Consider the following 23,751-nt stretch of genomic DNA (forward strand, 5'->3'; position numbering starts at 1 on the left):
ATACATACTATATATGAGCTTACATGTTATGTAAGCCAGAGATAAAATGTTAAGATCATAAGGAAGAGAAAATACATTCAGAATACTATACTGTATTTATCAGTATTATAAGTTTATGTCATCTGTTTACAAGATGAATCACCTGTCAGCACCTACATCAATACTGTCTTATGTGATACAAAATGCTGTAGATATTATATGTATTATTAACAGTAGACATCAAAAATAAAAAGATAATATGAAAAAAATTATATTTATAGGTAAAATGAGTCATGCATTGATAACAAAGCAGTAGTGATAGGATTGCTTTATGGTAGCCTAGTGAAATTGATATAATGGTTCACAGTAGCCTAAGCCTTACACTAATGAAAGGTTATATAAAAATTTTATGGCATATAATATTACAGTGATATTCATTACATACTATTGGAAACATCGTTATATATTTTTTAAACCACTTGTGATGATAGGCAGTTTCTCCATTTATGAGAGCGTGTGGCATCCTGTATGGTAATATAATTCTTTAAAGCAAAGTTATAAAACAGTAAGAAAACTAACATGTAATTAACTTTATATTAACTATCACTCATCTTATGCCTATGTAAGGCTATGCACTTCCATGCAAGTCTCACACATGATGTTCTATATGATGAATACTTAGGAGATGGGGATGACATAGACACAAAAACATCTCATACAGTTCTTGTTGTACAGTTATTAGATTTTAAAATACAGGATTGAAGGATTAAAGATGGTGGACTAGGAAGGCAAGATGGAAACCTCCTTCCAAATACATATAAAAGAAGAAAATACAGCAAATACAAGTAGACCTGAAAACAACCTGGATGCTGCAGAACAGACCCCCTACACCTGAGGAAGAAGGAGGACCACACAGAAAGGGTGAGGTGGCAAAGCCAAGATCAAGAGGGACCCAAGCCCTCCCCCCAACAGACATGCTCTGTCAGTCCTGAGACCCAAGGCAGAGGTGGCAGTTTGAAAGAAGGGCCAGCAGGGGTAGGGGTACCAGAAGAGACAAGGGTTGGATGGAACTCTCTCCTCAGGAGAAAGGGCAGACGGAGGATACCTCCCCAGCCCATCCTTGGCCCAACCGATCAAGCACTCTCAGGAGCCCTGGATGCTCCATCCCCCTTGCTGGCAATGCAGCCTGAGGCTCTGCCCTGGGAGCACTGCCAACATACAATCCACTTGGCCCAGCAGCAGCAGCAGATTTTGCTGCCTGGCAGACAGAGGGAGACTCTCCCAGCTTGCTTGGTTCTATTTTAGCCCAACTGGAGAGGTGCCTGAAGGAGCCAGCCTCAAGAGCGACTTCCTCCGTGAAGGTATTTGAACCCAGTGCTGGAAGTCCAGCCAGGGCACATTGTCCTGCCCACCCTGTAAGCCCTGCAGCCCTGCTATTGCTGCAGGCCCACCCACAGTGAGTGCAACAGAGATTCCTGAACTTATCATAAAGGCAGAAGCTCAAGCAAACTGACCACCCAGACTTAGACCACTACAGACGCCAGACAGAAAGGTGGCCCCATCCATAGCATGCCAATATCCAGGGCCCCTGCAAAATAGAACCAGGCACTAGAGAGTGAAGAATCTTAGGTTTCTGGGTGTCATAGCATACCTTCTTCATAAAGCCATTACTCATTAGGCCAGAAAGCATAGCAGACACATCTAATACAAAGGAAGAAACACAGAATCCCTGACAAAATGAGCAGGCAGAGGAATTTGATCCAAACAAAACACCAGACAGAACCCCAGAAAGAGGGCTACATGAAACAGAGATCACCAATCTTCATGGTAAAGATTTCAAAATAAAAGTCATAAACATGCTCAAAGATTTACAGAGAAGTATTCAAGATCTCAGGGAGGAATTCAACAAAGAGATATAAAATATGAAAAAGAACTACTCAGAGATGAAGAATACAGTTCTGAAATGAAACATACAATGGAGGGACTTAAAGGTAGATTATATCATGTAGAGGAGACAGTAAATGAAATAGAAATTAGATAACAGGAAAACAGAGAAGCTAATGAACAGAGAAAAAAGGATCTCTAGTAATGAAAGAATGATAAGAGCTGTGTGACCAATCCAAACAAAATAATATTCACATAACAGGTACCAGAAGGAGAAGAGAAAGACAAAAGGATAGAAAATCTCTTTAAGGAACTAATAGTTGAAAACTTCCCTAATATGGGGAAGGAAATAGACACTTAGGTCATGGAAGGGCAGAGATCCCCTAACAAAAGGAACCCTAGGAAGACAATGCCAAGACATATAATAATTAAAATGGCAAAGATCAAGGATAAGGAGAGTGTGTTGAGGACAGCCAGAGGATAAAAGGTTACTTACAAAGGAAATCCCATCAGGCTATCAGCAGACTTCTCAGAAGTCTACAGAAACACTACAGGCCAGAAGGGAGTGGCATGATATATTTAAACTAAAACAGAAGGACCTCCAACCAAGAATCCTCTGCCCTGGAAAGATAATCATTAAATTTGAAGCAGGTAGTAAACAATTTCCAGATAAATAAAAGTTGAAGGAATTTGTCATCACAAAGCCAGTCTTACACAATATGTTAAAGGGATTGCTATAGATAGAAATGCTCCTGAGGCTAAATAGCTTTCACTAGTGAAAATAAACACACAGTAAAGGTAGTAGATCGACTAATTACCAAGCAAGTACAAAATTAAAACAAGAGAAGCAAAATCAACTATATACAAAATCAGTCAAGGGATACACAAAAAGTGCAGATTATGACATCTAATATAAAAAATGTGGAGGAGGAAGAGGAAGAAGAAAAAAATTCCTTTAGACTGTGTTTAAACTAGAGTAATCAGCAATTTATTTAAAATAGACTATTATATAGTAAAGAAGCTATCCTTGAACCTTTGGTAACCACAAAACTAAAGCCTACAATAAACAACACACACACAAAATTAATTAATTAAAAAAAGAGAGAACTCCAATTACAACATTAAAGAAAACCATCAATAACAAGAGAAGAGTTTAAGAGAGGAACAAAGGAACAGACAGGAGATATAAAAAAAACAGCCAAAATTTTAACAATTAATAAAGTGGCAATAAGTACATATCTGTCAATAATGACCAGTCAAAATGCACCAATCAAAAGACATAGAGTGCCAGAAAGGATAAGGAAACAAGACCCATTTATATGCTTCCTACAGGAGACTTGCTTCAGACCCAGTGACATACATAGACTAAAAGTGAAGGGATGGAAAAGGTATTCCATGCAAATAATAGGGAGAAAAAAGCAGGAGAAGCAGTACTTATATCAGACAAAATAGACTTCAAAACAAAGTGTAAGTCTGGGGAAAGAAAATCCCGGAGCAAAATACCTCTAAAAATCTAAATCAGTCAAAGGGAGAAATAAAGTTTAAAACCTGTTTATTGCTTACAAACTGCAGTCCAGGGCTGTCTCTCTCATCTGCTCTGGAGAAGCAAGCAAGCAAGCCAGCCAACCGCTCCATTTAAACTCTCAGGTTCAGACACACCCTCGGTTGCCCAGGTAATTACCCATTGATATGGAGATGAACTTCTCTCCACCCCTGAGGATATGTAAATGCACTAAAGCCAGGCAAGATATTCTGGAAATGTTACAATTTTACCCACACAAAGAAAGTAACAAGAGACAAAGAAAGACATTACATAATGATAAAGGGGTCAGTCCAACAAGAGGCTATAACCATTATAAATATCTATGCACCCAACACAGGAGCATCGACATATATGAAACAAATACTAACAGAATTAAAGGAGGAAATAGAAAGCAATGCATTCATTTTAGGAGACTTTAACAGACCACTTATATCAATAGACAGATTGACCAGATAGAATATAAATAAGGAAACAGGGGCACTGAACAATACCTTAGATCAGATGGACTTAACAGGTATCTACAGAACACTCCATCCAAAAGCAGCAGGATACACATTTTTTCAAGCACACATGGAACATTCTCCAGAATGGATCATATACTAAGCCACAAGAAGAGCCTCAATAAATTCTAAAGGACTGAAATTGTATCAGGCAGCTTCTCAGACCACAATGCTATGAAACTAGAAAAGATCACACAAAGAAAACAAAAAGACTTACAAACACATGGAGGCTAAACAACATGCTTCTAAATAATCAATGGATCAAGGAACAAATTAAAACAGAAATCAAGCAATACAAGGAGGCAAATGAAAACAAAAACACAACAGCCCAAATCTGTGGGATGCGGCAAAGGCAGTTTCAAGAGGAAAGTACATAGCAATACAGGCTTACCTCAAGAAACAAGAAGAATCCCAAATAAACAATCCAAATTCACAATTAAAGAAAGTAGAAAAAGAAGAACAAAAGAAACACAAAGTCAGTAGCAGGAGGGACATAATAAAGGTGAGATTTTCACATACACAGCAAGTGAGTTTGCTAACTGCACAGCATGATGATTATGTACTGTTCACTAAGTGGAAGTGGGTCATCATAAAGGTCTTCACACTGAGTGGGCTGAGGAGGAGGAGGCAGAGGTGGGGTTGGTCCTGCTGTCTCTGGGGTGGCAGCGGCTGAAGAGGTGAGAGTGTAGGGGAAGCAGGAGAGGCAGGCATACTTGGTGTCATTTTATGGAAATTTTCTACCTTATTAATAAATGTTCTTTGTGGCATTTTTTTCCAGAACAGGGTACTTTTATCTGCAGTAAAGACTTGTTGAGGCAGATATCCCTTCTCCTCAATGTATTTCATAATGGTGTCTAGGAATTTTCTGCTGCACCTTGGTCAGTAGAAGCTGCTTTTCCTGTTATCCTAACATTTATTAAGCCACACCTCATTCTCAAATTATCAAACCATCCTGTGTTCTCATTAAATTGGAGATTTTTAGATCTTTCACCTTCCTTTTGCTTTAAGTCGTCACATAATGACTTTGCAGGTTTTTTCAAATTGTTGCAAATCTAAAAAAATTTTTCCTATATACTTATTGAAAAAATTCCACATATAAGTGGATGTGCATGCACTTCAAACCCATGCTGTTCAAGGGTCAACTGTGTATCAGAAGGCTGTTTTGCAAGGGTGGCTCTTGGAGATTTTTCTTTTAGACATCTGATATTTCTGTCCAAATTCTAAACCATTTGAAAAATTAGATTAAAAAAAGCAATGAATGGAGGGCGAGCCAAGATGGCAGCGTGAGTAGAGCAGCAGAAATCTCATCCCCAAACCACATATATTTTAAAAAATACAACAAATAACAACTCTTCCTAAAAAGCAATGAATGGAGAACCAAAATAGCACTTTTATTACTGATAAAGAGAAGCAGTAGCTTAGCGTGAGGGATAGGCAGCTGTGACAGACTTTGTGTTTTCTAAGATGGCTATTACAAGATCTCCCATCCCACCTGCTCTTCTTACTATGTGACACTGAGAGATGAAGTCCATGTTCCCTTCTTTTGGATCTGGGTAGGCCTGTGGCTCTGGTGGAAGGGATGTTATATGCCTTCTAAGACAAAATTTTAAAAGATGATATACAGCATCTTCCTGGTTCTCCTGGGACATTCCCTCTTAAAACCCAGCCACCCATGGTATGAGGTTGCCCATGCAGCCTGTGGAGAAGCCCACGTGGAAAAGAACCTGGCCTGTAGTCCAGAGGCCTGGCTGGGTCCCAGCTAACATAGCTGGCACCAGTTGCCTAGCCATAATACTGAGCCATTTGGGAAGTGTCTTCTCCAGCCCCGCCAACTGGAGTCAAGTCATCCCAGCTCATGTACGTGTGGCTGAGATGAGCTGTCTCCTGTGAGCCCTGCCCAAATTGCAGGGTTTTAATTTACTCCTGTGAGTAAATTAATGATTTGTTATTTTTACACCATTAAGTTATAGGGGGAACATAATAATTTATACACTAACTTCCCCAGACTAGACTTCGGAATAGCCTGCTGGAGAGAAAGTTTGGGTCTGTAAAACAAACACTCTCAAATTCAAGTCAAAAGGGGAAAAGACAAAGAGTCAAAATACCATGCATTTAGAATTTTTGATAGGTTAACTCTACTTAGTTGATAAAAATGGTTCAGTGGCTGTTGTCCCTTGGGCATGCAACTTATACCAGTTTTCCTGGAACTTTTCTATTTTTAGCAGTGAAAATTTCACATTTGGGCACTCATTCAGTCCTGGGAAACCAGAACAGGTGGTGCCCCCCACCCCATACCCACGCCGCAAATTGCCCACAACCAGGTAACTCGTTCCACCTCCAGAAGAAGGAAACAGGGTTTGGAAAGAGTTTGAGATGTTGAGGGAAAATTCTTCTCCATGGAGAAGATGATTAGAAAAGCCTATTTTCCTAACAGTGACTTTTATACTGGAAGCCAAAGGAGCTCACCCTGCAAAAACTAGGAGAAAATCTTCCTAAAAAGAGGGCGCACCATATCGAGAGACCCTGATGAAGGAAAAGGTCTGACCTCTGCACAGAACCACCACAACCACACTGGGATGCCTGGAGTTCTTGAGTCAGGGGAACAGAATGTACCACTGGTAGAGGAGTGTCCAGAAGCCAAATCAGGGGGGGCTTTATGAGCCATGGGAAAGAGTGCAAATTTTCTTTTAAGAAAAATGGGACAACACTGAATGGTTTTAAGCAGGGGAGAGATAAGCTGTGAATCACATGTCTCCAAAGCTTGCCCTGGCTGCAGCATGGAGAATGATTTGGTGGGGTCAGCGAGGAAGCAGCAAGTCCAGGGAGAAGGCAAGACATGATGGTGGTTTGAGTTAGGGCCGCAGAACCACCGGGACTTGCTGATGGATTGGACATGAGTGAGCAGAGAAGCAAGAAATCTGCAATAGCTCCTGGGCTGTTGGCTTGAGCAACTAGGCAACTAGTGCTACAACTTCCAGAGATGAGGGAAGTTGGAGAGTGATGTTATTTTATGCTTTTGCTGTTATGTTTGAGCTGCCTTTATGACAGTTAAATGGAGATATCAGGTAGGCAGTGAGAGGCAACACGTGAGCTCAGGAATCAGGCCTGGGTTTGAACCCAGGCTCTCCCACTAACTGTAAGATCTTGGGCAAGTTGCTAAACTGCTTGTCTCGCTTTTTGTCTCTATCAAATGGAGATGATAAAGTAATGAGCGGCAGGTCACGCTTTCTCCTTTCCTTCCCACCTCCAGTGTGGATCCCCTGCAGGAAGCTCAGCAGCCCACTCTTGGCAGTGAGGTAAGAGCAGGAAGGAATTAAAGGCAGTAAGAATCAGAGACTCCACCTGGGAGTTATGGGATTGACAGCGCATCTCCGGCAACCGGTTAGCCCAGGACTGCTTGATAGGTAAGAAAAACAAACCTCTTTTTATTGAAGCCACTAGAGTTTATTGATTTATTATTTGTAGTTGACATCATCAATGCCAGGAGTTTGAAGGAGACCCCCTTGGTCACTGGCATGCAGGCAGAGTAAAGTGTGGCCCGGAACCGCCGTCTGGGGTGCACCGGTGCAGGGTTGAGGTAAGGAGAAGGAGACCCCAAGGAAAACGGAGGGGTTTCCAAGGGCGGTGGCAGAACCCCAGGGGCAGGTTGTGGAGGACGCCAGGAGGGGAGAGGGTCGCTCGGCTCCGCCCCCTGCCTGCTGCCGTCCCCGCCCAGCTCCGCCCGCTTTTAGGGCCACACACACACCTCCCTGCGCACCGCCTGCGGCCACGTCGTCCCAACCCCGCCATGCCCGCCGACCTCAGTGGCACCTGGAACCTGCTCAGCAGCGACAACTTCGAGGGCTACATGCTGGCCCTAGGTAGGGCGCGGGGGGGGACGCTGAGGCCGCCTGCCTGTGCCTCTCTACCCCATCCCTCCTCGTCCGTCCCCCTGTCCCCCACGTCTGTCCTCCTTTCTGCCGTCTGTCCTCCGTCCCCCTGCCCCTCCCCGTCCGTCCTCTGTCCCCCGGCCGTCCCTCCGTCCATTATCTGTCCCCCCATCCCTCTCCCCGTCCTCACCTCCCTCTGTCGGTCCACCCACGCCCCTGTCCTTCTCCTGCCGCGCGGCCGAGGCTCCTGCCCCGCCTCGGATTGCTGAGGAGTCCCGGACACCTCGAAGGGGCACTCGGGGACATGACGTGGGTCCGGCCCGGTGAGGGGCGCCCCGCAGCCGCCTTCAACGCGGGGCCCTGGGCGCCCGGCTCTGGGGGCCCCTGAGTCCAGTGGCTCTGCCGGGGCGGTGGCCGGGAGCCGGTCGGGGACACAGATTCCAGGTCCCGCCGGCCCTGCGAGGCAGGCTGTCTGGCGGCGGCCAGGTACTCGGGCTGCGCCCCAGCGCGCGGCGGCGGTGCCCGCGGGAGCTCGGGAACCCTTCTCCTCTCGAGGGCATGCGGGGGCACACCAGACTAGACCCCTTGGAGACCGCTTCACCGCCCCCGGGACGCGATTCCAGCCCGGTGGACGGTCGCTGGGCGCCTGGAGGGTCGCGTGAGTCGCCCCGGCCCGGCTCCGGAGCGCCCCGCTCCCCAGGCGCTTGGCGGAGAGCCTGGTCTAGCCGCGGAGCGTGGCGGCTTGGTGGCTGCCAGGGGCGTGTGGCGGCAGGGTCTGACAGTGACTTCGCTTCCCAGAGGGCCTCGAGAACGTTTCCTGGCCCGGTGGCAGACCACCTCTCCTTCGCACCGATTCCCAGCGTGTCCACCCTTGGTCTCCTTCAGATTTGCTGCATTTGAGCGCCTACTACGTGCCAAGCGCTTTCACCTAAATGACACCACGGGTGGTGCTTCTGACAGATGGGCCAGACTTGGAGTCTGGGGGCTTGGGGCCACGCTGGCTCCACCTTCTCATCATCTGTCACTGGACGTCCATCTGCAAATTGGGCTGGGGGTGGATGGGTTGTTCAATTTTTTCCCGTTTTTTAAAATATGTGTAACATAAAATTGGCCATTTTGAAATGTGCAGTTCTGCAGTTCCAGTGTGTTGAAGATTTCTGTGGCTGTGGTAGGGGTCTCCTCACACCAGGTATGGAAATCTGGAGCTTCTCAAGCTGAATCTGATTCGGACTGATACAAAACCTTGCGGGAAAAGAAAAAAATACTTTTCCTCTGCTCATCTTAGGGTCACCGACTGGGGCTTGTAAATTAGACTAACAAGAGACTGATTAACAGGAAACCGGCAAACAGAAGTTCATTAACTGCAGGCATCAGGAAAACACAGGCGCACTCACTGAGGAGCTTCAGTGAGGAGTGGTTAGAACCTGAACTTGGATAGCATCTTAGTATAGAACAATACTTTTGTAGAGAAGCGACAAGACAAAGAAAAGGATTTTGAGTTTCTAGGGGTAGCAAATTGTGGGGGGTAAATACAGGGAGAAACTACTGGAAAATAAGGGCTGGTTAGTAAAGTTTATTATGTAGATTTTTCTGATACCATCTCCAGGCTGATCAGAGTCTGGAGTGTCTGTCCTCATATATGGGAGGGGGGACACTTTACAAATATATGTTGTGTTTTTAGGCAGATCGTAAGTGCAAAGAGCTTTTTTTCCATTGACTTCTTCCCAGATGTCTCCCACTCAAAATAATCAATACACTAAAGTGAAATATTTTGGGGTTGCATATTCTGCTGCTCTTCTATCTGAATCTCATTTCCTCAGTTTACAGTTCATAAGAAGAAATTTCTACTTATCTTTCCCAAAGGCAATAAGCCCTGATATTTTACTTATCTCCCCACCCCCAAACTAGTGGTGACATGTAACCCCAGTGCTTTCTTCCTTATTTCTCTGGCTAGTATCTGGCTACTTGTGTGAAGGACTCAGTGTTAAATCAGGCTATGGCTTTGCATTTTGCTTTGATGTGCTTCATTTTTTAGCAATTTCTGTCGCTTTTAGAGCAAACATCTTGGAGAAGATAACAAAGAATGGAGTCAGAGCCAACACTTCAAACGTGGGGAAACATCTTGCGCTAAGTCTGTCCCGAATTACAAAGTGGTCTTCTAGGTGTTGTGATAAGTGTTTTTCAAACATGTAATAGTGGAATCCTTTACTGTCCCCAATACTGTCTTGCTTTTCTGGAGACTCTGCTGTTACCCCTAGTTGATATTTCCTTTTTCTCATGATTTCAATAGAGACTTATCAGTTATCTGCCACTGTGTCAGATCCTGGAGGCTGAGAGTCTTGACACTCATTTATTTACATTACTTATATTTATTTATTGTCCAACTCATTTCACAAAAATTAAGCCATATAGTATTGAGTCAATATTCCGCCTCACAATTCCTCTTCTTTCTTTTGGTCCAGGTTTCAGAAAACTATTGGTTCCAGACAACACATTAACTCTTATTTGCAATCTCTTTGTCAAAAGAAATACAGGTGTGCTAAGAATTTCCCGAATAGAGAGGCTATTTAGTACAACAGCACCATATTGGAAAACCAGATAGCCAGCTCTTGGTTGTCAACAGTAAGGTCAAGGTCACATAACCTCAGAGTTCCTTTAGTTTCCCCATTTGTTAAGTGAGGTGGTCAGACCATATCTGGTGTTCTAAGTGTCTGAATTACAAACTAAGAGTGTCTCTTAGCATTTTCTACAATAGCTGAGATCAGTCTCAAAACCTGTTGTCAATTCCCAACAAGCTGGGAAGAAAACGATTTGGTACACACTGCTGTTTGTGGTGGCAATAATACATGTGAAAAGAACACAGACTCCAGAGTCAACTCACTTTGCCTACTGCAAATCAGGGGCTCCAGCCCAGATGAGCACAGGGCCTTGTTACTCAAGGACCAGCAGGAGCTCCTTGGAATGGAGTCTTGTGCCTCACTCCAGATTCCAGATCTATGGAATCAGAATCTGCATTTACCCAGATTCTCAGGTGATTCAACATGCAAATTAAAATTTAAGAAACGCTGTTCTTTGATATTTGATGAAGATACCAAGTCGTCAGTGGGACAACTGGCAGAATGTAACTACTGTGAAACCCAATGTCCCTATTTATTGTATATTCTAATGCCAATTTATGCGGAAGTGTTCAGACCTCTCATGAGGCCTTCTTCTGGTAATGGCAAACTAATTTATTTGTATTAACTCTCCCAGTGAAGACAGATGAATTAAGCTAGACCAAATATATATTTTAAAAACTTTTTAGGGAACATTAGAGCGCTACCAGAATAATAAAGAATGATCATGCTGAGGTCTGGGAGAGAATAAGAACCCAGAGAGGGGTGCAGCACTGGGCTGGCTCTTAGCTTCAGGGAGTTTGTGAGACTAAGCTGCAATTTTGGGAGCTTCAGAGAATTAGGGAGCAAAAGTTGGAGTCCTTAGTCACTTGAGGGTAGAGAACTTGTTATCACCCTACTTGGGGCCAGGACACTGAAAAGCTACACCTGAGGAATAAGGGAGGGAGACCTGGAAGTAAACTTCTTTTGTTGCAATAGGCTGTAGTTTGACTTTGAATCTCATTCATCTTGACGGTCCAGAAAACACTCAAGACCTGAACTTGAATTAAGGTGCCCCAAATAGCTAGTGTCCTTAAAAGCAATTAAAAAAAATTTTCTTTGGAGGAAGAGAACATCAAACAAGGTCTTAAGTTGTTTCTACAAATAACATTTCAAATATGATGTCTGGTTAAAAAAAAAGTTTATCAAGTACATGTGGGGATAAGACCCCGAGACAAGGAAACTTGGGGAGGTAGCAGATGTGTCTGTTAGTTACCTCGATTTTGGTGATGGTATCATGGGTGTTTGCCTATGTCCAAACTCTTTAAGCTGCATACATTAAAATGTGCAGTTCTTTGTGTATCAATTATCGCTCAATAAAGCCATTAAAAAAAATAAAAAGACTCCAATAGCAAGAATCAATAGAAACAACAAACAACAGAACAGGGTCTCCAGATACTGCAATGATCAAAAAGAGAATATAAAGCACTTGTGCTGAACTTAAGTTTGGCAGGGAACCAGAATCTATAAAAAGTAACATTGCAATGGTGTGGGGGGGTCACGGGGAAAACAGTATAGCACAGAGAAGGCAAACAGTGAATCTGTGGCATCTTACTACACTGACGGACAGTGACTGCAATGGGGTATGGGGGGGACTTGATAATATGGGTAATTGTAGTAACCACATTGTTTTTTCATGTGAAACCTTGCTAAGAATGTATATCAATAATACCTTAATAAAAAAAAAGGCAGGGAGTGGCAAGTACAGCACAGGGAAGACAGGTAATGACTCTATAGCATCTTACTATGCTGATGGACAATGACTGTAATGGGGTGTGTAGGGGGGACTTGATAATATGGGTGAATGTAATAACCACAATGTTGCTCATGTGAAACCTTTATAAGATTGTATATCGATACCTTAATTTTAAAAAGTATAAATAAATAAGTAAATAAATAAAAAGGCAGGGAGCAAATCATTTATACTGGTGGAAGCAGGATACCTCACCAGCTGTATTTCTATGAGGACACCAACTTGAAGGCAATTGAAAATAAATTATCTTGTACTTGGATTATTCTAGTTGCATCTTGAGTTTAATTTTTCATATAATATATCTGAATAAGTCATATTTGGCTTAGTGACATTTTAATATCTCACAAAAGAGAATGACACACTAAATATCATGAACTAGTACATAATAGGAAATGTTATAACTCTAATAACTGTAATTACCTGACATTCCCACAGGCACTTGAGTATTGGTTTCTAAACCGTCATTTACCAATAAATATGCATTGAATGAATGAATAAAAAAAAAGTAACATTGCAGAAACAAAAAGAAAAAAACAGAAATTCTAGAATTGAGAAATAACAAGCAACTTAGAAACTTAGGAAGATCTGTCCTTCAGATTCCTCTCTGGTGTCCTTTGTTTTTGGAGATAAGGAGGCTCCTTTCCTCTGTTACAGGGAGGGCACAGGGAAAGATCAGAAAGTCACTCCTGCACATGCCATTTCTCAAATTCCTTCAGCTAAAAATATTCAATATACCAAGGTGCCATATTTGGGGGTAGCATGTCCTGAATCCAGTCAGATACAGAGTTTATTTGGGATGATGATAATTCTGGAAATGAAAAATGCCGATGGTTGCACAACATTGTGAATGTACTTAACACCATTGAATTAGATGCTTAAAATGTATAGAATGATAAATTTTGTTATTTATATTTACCACAATAAAATTACCCCCCAAAATTGTATTGCCAGGAGACTTTAGTATTCTCTTTAGTAGTATAAGGAAACCTATAATAAATGTTATATTTCATTTAAAAAAGCAAAGGTCCTTACTTGTTTAATAAGTGCCCTTTGTGATTAGTAATTTCTCCTCTCTTAGCCATGTTTTATGACTTTGCACAATGACCTAAAATGTGTTTTTTAAACACAGAGGTTTATATTTCAAGTGAATAAACATGGCTGCTGTAATAAAACCCAGAAAATCCTTATTTTTTTCATTGAATGGCAGGAAAATACAACCAGGAAACCTGTCCCTTTTGGCAGAAAACAAAGCTTGAGGTCTTTGTCCTGGCTGAAACTTTAATTTAATAAAGCACTTAGTAAATTACACATTGTCTTAAATTTAGATTCTTTTAAAATGAGCACAGGGAGGGAACCCTCCTATACTGTTGGTGGGAATGTAAATTGGTGTAACTTCTGTAGAAAGCAATACGGAGGTTCCTCAAAAAACTAAAAATAGAAATACCATTTGACCCAGTAGCTCCACTCCTAGGAATTTACCCAAAGAAAACAAGATCTCAGATTCAAAAAGACATATACACACCTATGTTTATTGCTGCAGTATTTACAATAGCCAAGATACGGAAGTAACCTAAGTGTCCATCAGTAGATGAATGGATAAAGATGTGGTACATATCCACAATGGAATATTATTTAGCCATAAAAAGAAATGAAATCCTACCATTTGCAACAACATGGATGGATCTAGAGGGTATTATGCTCAGTGAAACAAGCTAGGTGGAGAAAGACAAATACCGTATTTCATTCATTCATTTGTGGGGTATAAAAACAAAGCAAAACTGAAGGAACAAAATAGCAATAGACTCATAACATGAGAAGGGACTCGTGGTTAACAAAGTGGTAGGGTTAGGGATGGTGGGGAGGGGGAAGGGGATTAAAGGATACAACAATTCGCAACCACAATATAGGTAGGTCACGGGGACAGTAGTACAGCATGGAGAATACAATTAATAACTCTATAACATCTTACTATGTTGATAGAGAGTGACTGCAATGGAGGGGGTGAGGACTTGATAATATGGGTGAATGTTGAACCACTGTGTTGTGTATTTGACACCATCATTAAGATGGTACATCAATGATACTTTAATTTTTAAAAATGAGCACAGGGTACACAGGAGGGGTTTATGGCACAGAACTAGAATAACTAAAGAGCTTTTAGGTTCAAGAAGATTGTTTTCAGTTTTCCTTTGATCAGAGCAGATTCTCTTCTAAAGGGACACTTTGGTTCTCTTTTCACCCTCCTTCTTGGTTGTAAGTTCCTTAAGAGGGGCTGCACATTTACAACTTTGATTGTCAACCATTCTCCCCATCCCTAGTAAAAGATTTAAGTATTTTCTTTGCCTGGACAGAGGGGACGTATTGCCACAGCTATTACAGAGTGTGTCCTGCCTTAGAGCTACTGTTTAGTGGCCTCCGTGAATCTTCTCCAGCCTTAATCCATCAACAAATGTCATTTAGGCACTTCCTGTGTGTTAGGGGCTGTGGGAAAGGAATATAAATTATGAAGCAAAGAAGGTGCCCGCTGTCTGGGATTTCCCATTTCAACACAGAAGCAGGTGGCCTTCCCTGCCCTAGGGTTTTGTATACACTGGGTGTATGTTCAATAAATTTAACTTGAAGGAAGAAAAAGTAAATGATAGCAGACATCATAGAAATGCAGGATATGACTTAAATTGAATGCAGGAAGAAAATGCTATTCTTTGGATAAAAGGTAGATAATAGAAACCTTTAATTCTAGGTATTAAATAGTCACCAACAATCAGCATTTAATATTCTGAGGAGTTAGGACAGTGTGACAACCTATGTAGATTTCATGAGCACAGAAAACAGGGTTGCTAAGCTAAAAAGGCAGTTATGGGATCTGTAGGAGCAAACTGTCTAAATCAGGAGGAAGTATGTATATTCTTTGCTTTTATTGGAGGTATTGTTTTTCAAATTACAATATTGACTTAAACAGTAAGTGAGCCATGGAGTCATTTTAGAATTTATGATTTAGATCTAGAATTTAGAATTATTCAGAATTTAGAGTTAACTTCGCTTCTTTTACCCAAGGATAGTTTTTCAGACTAGACTCTGGGAGAACAATTTAATTCAAAACAATTTTCTGACAACCCAGCAACTCTGTTGAAGCCTTAGATCTAGTTTAAGTACCAAGTACTTAAGTCATACTTTTAGCATCAGAATGGCTACTTACACAATATGATAAATATTACATTTTATCTTAAGAATTAAGATAACAATCCTGGATGTTACTGATTTACTTGTATATATAATTTATTTTAAAATGTTATGTTTTTTTCATGTACACGTACATACAAATGTTATGTTCTTTCATGTACATGTACATAAGGGAAATATATTCCATAAAAAAACCACGGACCACACAACTTAGACCTTTAAACTGTATGGTCTAGGGAAAAAAAAAGTGGTGGCCTCTTTTCTCAAAAGTAGAAGTGAGGTGAATGTCTGCTAGCAGTGATTAAGATTCAAATAAGTAATCAGAGAACATGTAGCAATGCATCTCATGATATGGCCCACCTAGCATCTCTGCTGAGGGGAAATGAGTCCTTTTTGACCAGAACTGATTCCGCCGTTTCCCAACATGTTTCCTTTATTGCTCTTGCCTAGCTTCTGCCCAGTTGCAGGGAGAAGAAAGGCAACTTGTCCTGTGGACAAAGAAGAAAGTTCACTAGGTTTTAAAATCCAGAGGACTGTGCCTGGGATTTGGGAGTCCCTGGTGGGCCCACAGTAGTCAAAGGAGACCCAGGTTGTGAGACCTGGCTCTAGGCACACCTAATGCCTGCAGAATAGTGTTGACCATCTTGTCCAGGTTGTCCCCTTCAATCCCATATGAACATGTGAAGGTGGTGGTGTCACCAACTTGCCCGAGGTCACTAAATAAACGGGGATTTCAAGCCAGTTTCTCTTGGCTCCGTGACACACCTTGCCTGAAGATTAGAAATGGCTTTGGGATTAAGGGTTAAGGAAACAGTTTAAGTTTAGAAAATGATCCATTTGTGTTGGCCTCTTTGGGATCCCATCTTAAAGTGTATATGCTCACACACTTATAGTGATATGTGCACCAGTTAGACTGTCTCTTCCTCCAGCATGAGTATCTTACTTTTTACTTAAAAAGCTGATGATATGGAGAGGCATGGCTTGACCCAGCTAAAAGTCTTATGAACACTAAAGCCATTTGGACCACTGAGGTCCTAGTAAGTGTGGGCCTGGTGGAAACTGACCAGAACTGAAGTTAATTTAAATTTTGATCTTTAAAAAGTCCAGCTCTGTGGCAAATCTGTTAAGTGACAATATTACAACATGGCAGTACATATTGTAAACAAATCCCCTGGCAGATTTTAAAAGCATAACAAATGTAAAGTAAATCTAAAATGTGGTTTCTCATTTGTTCGTGTTCCACTTACAGAATAGGGTTTAAGGGAAATCAGCTATAACTATTTTAAATTTGGCTTGGTGATACTAATAATAGGATCAATATTTTAAGGGTTTCACTTCGATGTTTCAACATTGCTGCAAAACAGTAAAGACTCAGATCATTTACATCTGTAGGTAAAAACGTGAGTTGTAGTTGGCCAAGAGGCCTTTTTCTTAGGATGAGGATTTTATGCTATTGTGAGCTTAGAAGTGGATAGGGTAATGAGATGCTGATGGAGCCCTGCTCAGGGCTTGGCTGAGTTTTCTAGACTGGAAATGGATTGGCCCTGAGGAACACAGCTAGCCCCAACTGGCGGTTTATGGCAGATAAAAATTAATCTGCTAAGCAAACAGATTAGAGCAGGGATCAACTCTAGGACTAAACTCCCTACAATGAGGCATGTAAGTCTCTGAAATGAAGATTCCTGGAACTTTACTTTATGTTAATAGGACAATCCCTAAGTGGGAGAACCATGCTCTGTGGCTCGTAGAAACGTCCAGAGGGACAAGCCAGTATGTAGTTGTGGTTGCCTGACAGTTCGTGTCAACTGCTCTAAACATGCCCGTGGTGCCCATCTGACCATCCTCTGAGTTAGCGCCCAGTGGTCCTTAAGGTACCCCCACATCTCATCTCTAGCTCCTCCTCTTCCTTCTCATTCTGCTCCAGCCACTGCAGGCTCCTGAAACCACCTGGCACACCCTTCCTCAGAGTCACTGGGCTCCCTGTGGCCTCTGTCTTTCCCCAGAAATCTGCTTAGCTATCTTCTTTACCTCCTTCAGCTCCTGGCTGAAATGTCACCTGGCTACTTTTTAAAAATAGCAACCCTTACCTCTTTGAGCTACATAATGTGCTCAAAGCTATTAAATGGAAACTTGGATTCAAACCCACTGTCCATACCCAACCCCTGATCTTCTCAGCATTCCATGCTTCTGTCTGTAACTCTTTTTTAAAGCTAATTAAAGATTTCTAAATGTATGGCAGTGTATGCATGATTGCAGTGGCTTTTGAGGTTTTTTCTCATTGTTGTTCAAAGACTGTTCACATGCCTCTTAATTCAAAGTATAGATACACAAAGCAGAAAGGGCAGAATCGCCATGTCTGAGTTTGAGTTGAAGACTGAGGTCTGTCTCCTCGGCTTCCTTGTCCTCTTGTTAGCCTCTGGGAGGATTCCCAGAACTCCTTCTGCCATGCCCAGCTTCCAGTCCATTACCTGGGGCACAGCCAGCCTAATGAATCTTCCCGGAAAGCTGAGCGGGCTTTTTAATGAGCCTCTGGACAGAGCTTTGCCTGGATAGCTTTCCCTATAAACCCCATTTTGGCAGCAAACAACATTAAAGTTTTTTTGTTGCTGTTATTTTTTTTTCATTGTTATTTTTTATTAAAGTATCATTATATACAATCTTATGTTGGAACATTAAAGTTTTAACAGAAACTCTAGCAATCAAGTGCAGTGATTTTGAGGACAGTTGCCAATTCTTAGCTTTTACATTTCAATGAATACTGAGATTTCTTTTCTTTTTTAAAAATTACTTTTAAGGTATTGACTTTGCTACTCGTAAGATAGCCAAGTTGCTGAAGCCACAGAAAGTGATAGAGCAAAATGGGGATTCTTTCACCATCCACACATACAGCAGCCTAAGGAACTACCTTGTTAAATTTAAAGTTGGAGAAGAATTTGATGAAGAGAACAAAGGTCTGGATAACAGAAAATGCAAGGTAAAAACTAAAGTAGTAACATAGGCTCTTAATTTTACAAGGTTAACTTGGCATTCTACTTATTACAGTTGAAGATCCTGTCAGAGCAAACCAAACATTTTCCGCCCTCCCTCACACAGAGCTTGGTCACCTGGGACAATGACAGGCTCACCTGTGTCCAGAAAGGGGAAAAGAAGAACAGAGGTTGGACCCATTGGATTGAAGGAGATGAACTCCACCTGGTATTTGCCACATTTTGTTCTTATTTTTAACGAGAGGTATGGAAACCACAACCAGTAATCCTGCCATTCCAACCCAACTGTTTTCAAGTTGGCCTGTTCCCTTCTGGTCTCTGTCAGAATATTCTACCTTGTCATTCACAATAAAAACAGATTCCAGGTTTCCAAGTAATTCTCCTGTTGAATTCATCATGTATTAGTTGACTATATATATGAGGCAGCACACTGGCACATAATAAAGCAGCAGATCAAGGAACTCTCATCTTAGTAGAACATTTCCTTAACTTCAGTGTCCAGGAGTATTATTTCGTGGCATTTTATGCTATTGCTTAAATTCACAAAAATACAGCTTTTTGCATCCATAGATTTATTCCTTCGGGAAAATTTAGAGGGGATCATTGTCCTCACAGGCGCACACATCATTGCCTCTTGCTTATTAGCGGCCTTACTCACTTCCAAAAGGGTGTATCAATTTCCTATGCCACCAGCACCTCATGAGGGCACAAGTTACAGCTCAACTTAACTAATAATTTCTAAATATAATTTAGATGGTATAGAATTGCACATCAAAGCTAAATTATGACCTTTAAAAAATTTTGTTATCATTAATCTACAATTACATGAAGAACATTATGTTTACTAGGCTCCCCCCTTCACCAAGTCCCCCCCGCCACCCCATTACAGTCACTGTCCATCAGCGTAGTATAAATTATGGCTTTTTTTTTTAAATAATTATTTTTTATTGAAGGGTAGTTGATGCACAGTATTACATTACATTAGTTTCAAGTGTACAACACAGTGGTAAAACATTTATATACATAATTCTAGGTTCCAGCTATCACCCTACCAAGCTGTTACAATATCTTGACTATATTCCTTATGCTATACATTACATCCCGGTTACTTATTTATTTTACCATTGGAAGTCTGTCCTTTTTTTTTTTTTTTTGGGAGGGCATCTCTCATATTTATTGATGAAATGGTTGTTAACGACAATAAAATTCTGTATAGGGGAGTCAATGCTCAATGCACAATCATTAATCCACCCCAAGCCTAATTTTCGTCAGTCTCCAATCTTCTGAGGCATAACAAACAAGTTCTTACATGGAGAACAAATTCTTACATAATGAATAAGTTACATAGTGAACAGTACAAGGGCAGTCATCACAGAAACTTTCGGTTTTGCTCATGCATTATGAACTATAAACAGTCAGTTCAAATATGAATACTCATTTGATTTTTATACTTGATTTATATGTGGATACCACATTTCTCTCTTTATTATTATTATTTTTAATAAAATGCTGAAGTGGTAGGTAGATACAAGATAAAGGTAGAAAACATAGTTTAGTGTTGTAAGAGAGCAAATGTAGATGATCAGGTGTGTGCCTGTAGACTATGTGTTAATCCAAGCTAGACAAGGGCAATAAAACATCCACGTATGCAGAAGATTTCTCTCAGAACGGGGGGGTGAGGTTCTAAGCCTCACCTCTGTTGATCCCCAATTTCTCACCTGATGGCCCCCCTGCGACTGTGCCTGTCTTAGGTTGTTCCTCCCTTGAGGAATCTTACCCGTCTCTGGCTAACCAGTCATCTTCCGGGGCCATACAGGGAAATGTAAAGTTGGTAAGTGAGAGAGAAGCCTTATTGTTTGAAATGGTTAGCTTTTTATTTCTTTGCATAATTATGCCCTGTAGCTTCTATGCCCAGCATTTGTCTTGAGGTATCTTTACCACTTGGAAGAATTATGATACTCGGTAAATTTGATATGAGGCACGAATTCTATTTAAGGGTTGTAATTAGGAAGGAAGAAGAAAAGCTATAGAAGTAGCAGGCGGAAGAAAACCTGGGAAGATTGATTATTTCTTTGACATATCTTCTTGTAGAGTACTTCAGCATGTATAGGTTTTAAATTATGGCTTTTTAAAGGAGAATTTCTTCCTACCCATGTATTGCACTGGCTTACATTTTTTGAGCCATGATTTTTGCCCAGTTACTATGTGAAATCCTTTAGTGAATTATCTCCCTTGGTCTTGAACACAATCCTTTGAAAGGTGCACTATTTTTCCCACTTATAAATGAAAAGATTGTGATTTAGAAGTTTCCTAAGGCTGCAGAGTAGAGATTCAAATCCAGGTCTGACAAGGTGTCCTTTCAACTCTATGCCTTCTTTGCCTCGATGTACATATGAAATCAAGGTGAGATCCATTAAAAAAACTTAGAACACCTATATTAAAGCTGGATATAGGTTGTCTCTGCGGGTCTGAGTAGTCTTTGATTTACAAGGGCATTGAAGATATTTTGATTCTGGATTGGCAAATCTCACACTCTTCTGACAATAAAAACAAAGTTAAGAAGCCTGCCTCTATGGAGCTACAAAGAAAATAGAAATACGTTTCAGGATTCAGATTAGTTGGCTGTAAGAAGTAATGTTCTTCAGCATATCCAGGAACTCTGCCCAAGCAGAGGAGAGAAAGACCCTTGCTCTATGGATACTCATAGGATGAATCTTACATGCTGTGATAGAGTAAAAAAATAAATATTTGATCTTTGCACCTGGTTCCTAAAACCTCTGAATCTCCCGAGTAATAAGAGTGTCTTCTGTATGCTAACGAGATGACTGGTGGCTGGAGTCCCTGGATAGCTTCAGAATGGGGCTGGTCCCCAGAAAGATTAAGGCCTGATTAGGTTGGAATTTTCAGCCTGGTCCCTGATCCTGGGGTAGGGGAGCAGGGCTGGAGATTGAGACAATCATCAACAGCAGACAATTTAATCAATCATGCCTACATAATAAAGTCTCCATAAAAACCCCTAAGTGAGGGGGTCCAGAGGACTTCTTGGTGAGAACACTGAAGTGCGGGGAGGGTGGTGCCCCTGGAGAGGGCACGAAGACTCTGCACCTCTACCCCTACAGTACTTTCTATGCATCTCTTCCATTTGGCTGTTCTTGAGTTGTAGCCTTTATAATAAACCTGTAAATGTAAGTGAAGAGTGTTTCTGTGAGCTATTCTAGCAAATTACTGAACCTGAGGAGTGGGTCATGAGAATCCCCAATTTATAGCTGGTCAGTCAGAAGTACGGGTGGCTGGGGACTTGGGATTGATGTCTGAAGTAGGGGTAGTCTTGTGAGACTGAGCCCTTACCCTGTAGGTCTGCACCAGCTCTGGGTGGCTAGTGTCGGAACCGAACTGAATTGGTGAAATTGGTGGACACCCAGTTGGTGCTAGAGAAATGGACAAGTGGGCTTGGAAAAGACATCATGTATTTGGTGTTAGGAGGGTTGTGAGTAGGGACAATACAGACCACATGCCAACCCTTCTTTCCTCTTCCTTCCTCCTTATCTCTAGGAAATGTTCTGTGAAGGCCAAGTGTGCAAACAGATGTTCCAGAGAGCCTGACCTATACCCAGCAACAGAGCCCACGTGTGGCTGCAGCTTAATGCTGAATTATGAGCCAGAGCAAAAAGGCGCTGACCTGTCCTGGTTTGGTGATGGGGCCCCATGGTCGGACAGATGTCACACAACCTGTCCCAGGAGCCATGTATTTGGATTGTGGGAACACTGCTTGGCTTCAATAAACCTGCCCAATGAGTCTGGCTTTTTCCTTCTAAATTTAGCATATCCCATCACTTTAAGAAATACCTGAAAGTCATCTAGGAAAACCATGGACACACCAAGATGTAATTCTCACCTTTGAGGTCTAGCGAGGAGAGTGGACGAAACACGCTGTCTGAGCAGGTCACAAGAAGACAGCCTTGAGAGCTCAGGAGGGGCCAACCTGACTTTGGGGGATGGGCAAGTGGTGGCAGGGGTCTGGAGTGGTGATCTTTAAGCTTAGACCTAGAGCACAGGTAAGCAGGAAGTATTCTAGGTGAAAGGCTGGGGTAAGTTGGAGGGAAGTTTGCAGAACTGGAAAGACTGCCCTAGCTGGAGCATGGGTGTATGTGGGGCAGGGGGTGACAACAGAGGAGACAGAGATGATGGAGGAATCTTGAATGCCAGGTTAGAGATAATATTTTGTCCCCAAAGGAATTGGAAGATGGCGACTGCCAGGTACACTCACAGAAAGGAACCCCAGCTGCAGAAGGAAGAAAGGAGAGTAGGTGGGAGATGCAATTCGGTAAGCAGTTTAGGAAGTCCTGCTAGAAACCCAAGGGTGAGGTGACTCGTGGAGCCCGAGTCTCAAATATGGGGAAGGGACTCAGTGCTGGGGGAAAATGGCCAGTTACTTAGAAAGCAGAATCCAAAGTCCAAGGGGGTCAGTGAGATTGAGGGATGACAATGGGAGGGGGAGGAATCACGGAAGGGGCCCTGTTTTGGGTTCAGGCAGCTGCAGGAAGGCTGAAGCCAATCAGAAAGGAGGTGTTACAAGCAGAAGAGGAAGTGGAGTTGGAGCTTTAGGTTTTGAGGAGCCTGTGCCCAGGGAGAGTCAGGCTGCCCGGAGACCGTGGCCACATGGGGCTAGAGACACATACAGGCTGTCAAGCATATAAAGTTTGTGAATGGATGGGACTGTCCAGGACACTGTGTTTAAAGAGAAGAGAGAAACCTGAGTTACAAAACCTGCCAAAAAAGGGTGTCCAGAGGGCCTGGAGAAACAGGGTGGAATCAGGGAAGAGAAGGAAGGGTCTCAGGGTGGAGGGAGTGTTCAGTGCTCACCAACACCCAAGGTGTCAGTAGGCTGGGTGGAGGGTTTGGCCACTTGGTGAGGATGTTCAGTGGCACAACTGGTGCTGAGGAAGCATGCAGGGGGTTGTAGAAGCAGCAGAGGTGAGGGGTACCCCTGATGAGAGTGTGGCTAAGAAATCGAAGAAACAGGGCAGTGGTTTCAGGAGTCTGGGGAGGGAGCAAGTTGGCAAGATGGGTAGGGTTAATGGGCTACAGTCTATGCCGGATAAGGCAAACAGGAGAGGGCTATGGCTCACTGGGCACTCTATGGGCTGGGCTCTAAGCTGGAATTCCATGGCAAACAGCAGAGAAAAAGTCTGTGCCTGTGAGGAGCTTACAGTCTGCTGGGGATGATGGAATTCAATAGGAAATTTAAGTCTGAGTGTCGGATAGAATCCTTATTTTAAATAACAGAAAACAACTGGTTAGTTTGAGCTTAGAGGCAGTGACTTCAAAGCCAGGTAAAGTCAGAAGACAACTGTAGATCCAATTAGATATTGCAACCCCATCAAGTAGAATGAATAAGGAAT

At 42.2% G+C, this 23,751-nt stretch overlaps 1 protein-coding gene and 1 long non-coding RNA gene across 4 annotated transcripts in view; one reads left to right on the forward strand and one right to left on the reverse strand.

The window, feature by feature from the left end:
- The window catches only part of LOC130683301 (uncharacterized), a 73,397-nt gene that overhangs the window by 4,661 nt on the left and 44,985 nt on the right, over positions 1–23,751 (reverse strand). The gene's annotated exons all lie outside the window — the stretch shown is intronic.
- RBP7 (retinol binding protein 7) lies at positions 6,703–22,144 on the forward strand. Of its 3 annotated transcripts, XM_036925243.2 has the most exons (5): positions 7,466–7,483; positions 7,638–7,766; positions 18,158–18,336; positions 18,456–18,557; positions 21,902–22,144. In XM_036925243.2, the coding sequence occupies exons 2-5, from the start codon at positions 7,694–7,696 to the stop codon at positions 21,950–21,952; spliced, it is 405 nt and encodes a 134-aa protein (XP_036781138.1). In that variant the 5' UTR covers positions 7,466–7,483; positions 7,638–7,693; the 3' UTR covers positions 21,953–22,144. The 3 variants fall into 3 exon arrangements, with proteins under 3 accessions (XP_057355683.1, XP_057355682.1, XP_036781138.1); XM_057499700.1 differs by having other exon boundaries at positions 6,703–7,766; positions 18,456–18,593; XM_057499699.1 differs by having other exon boundaries at positions 6,712–7,766.

Source organism: Manis pentadactyla, chromosome 4 (genome assembly GCF_030020395.1).
Source record: "Manis pentadactyla isolate mManPen7 chromosome 4, mManPen7.hap1, whole genome shotgun sequence".
In the NCBI taxonomy this organism is placed as follows: Eukaryota; Metazoa; Chordata; class Mammalia; order Pholidota; family Manidae; genus Manis; species Manis pentadactyla.

What these genes read in the sequence shown, in the direction of transcription:
- RBP7 (XM_057499699.1), top strand. Translation starts at nt 7,694, where the DNA reads ATGCCCGCCGACCTCAGTGGCACCTGGAACCTGCTCAGCAGCGACAAC. An exon ending in GGGCTACATGCTGGCCCTAG is followed by an intron (nt 7,767 to 18,157) that starts GTAGGGCGCGGG and finishes ATTACTTTTAAG; the next exon opens with GTATTGACTTTGCTACTCGT. An exon ending in TGGATAACAGAAAATGCAAG is followed by an intron (nt 18,337 to 18,455) that starts GTAAAAACTAAA and finishes TCCCTCACACAG; the next exon opens with AGCTTGGTCACCTGGGACAA.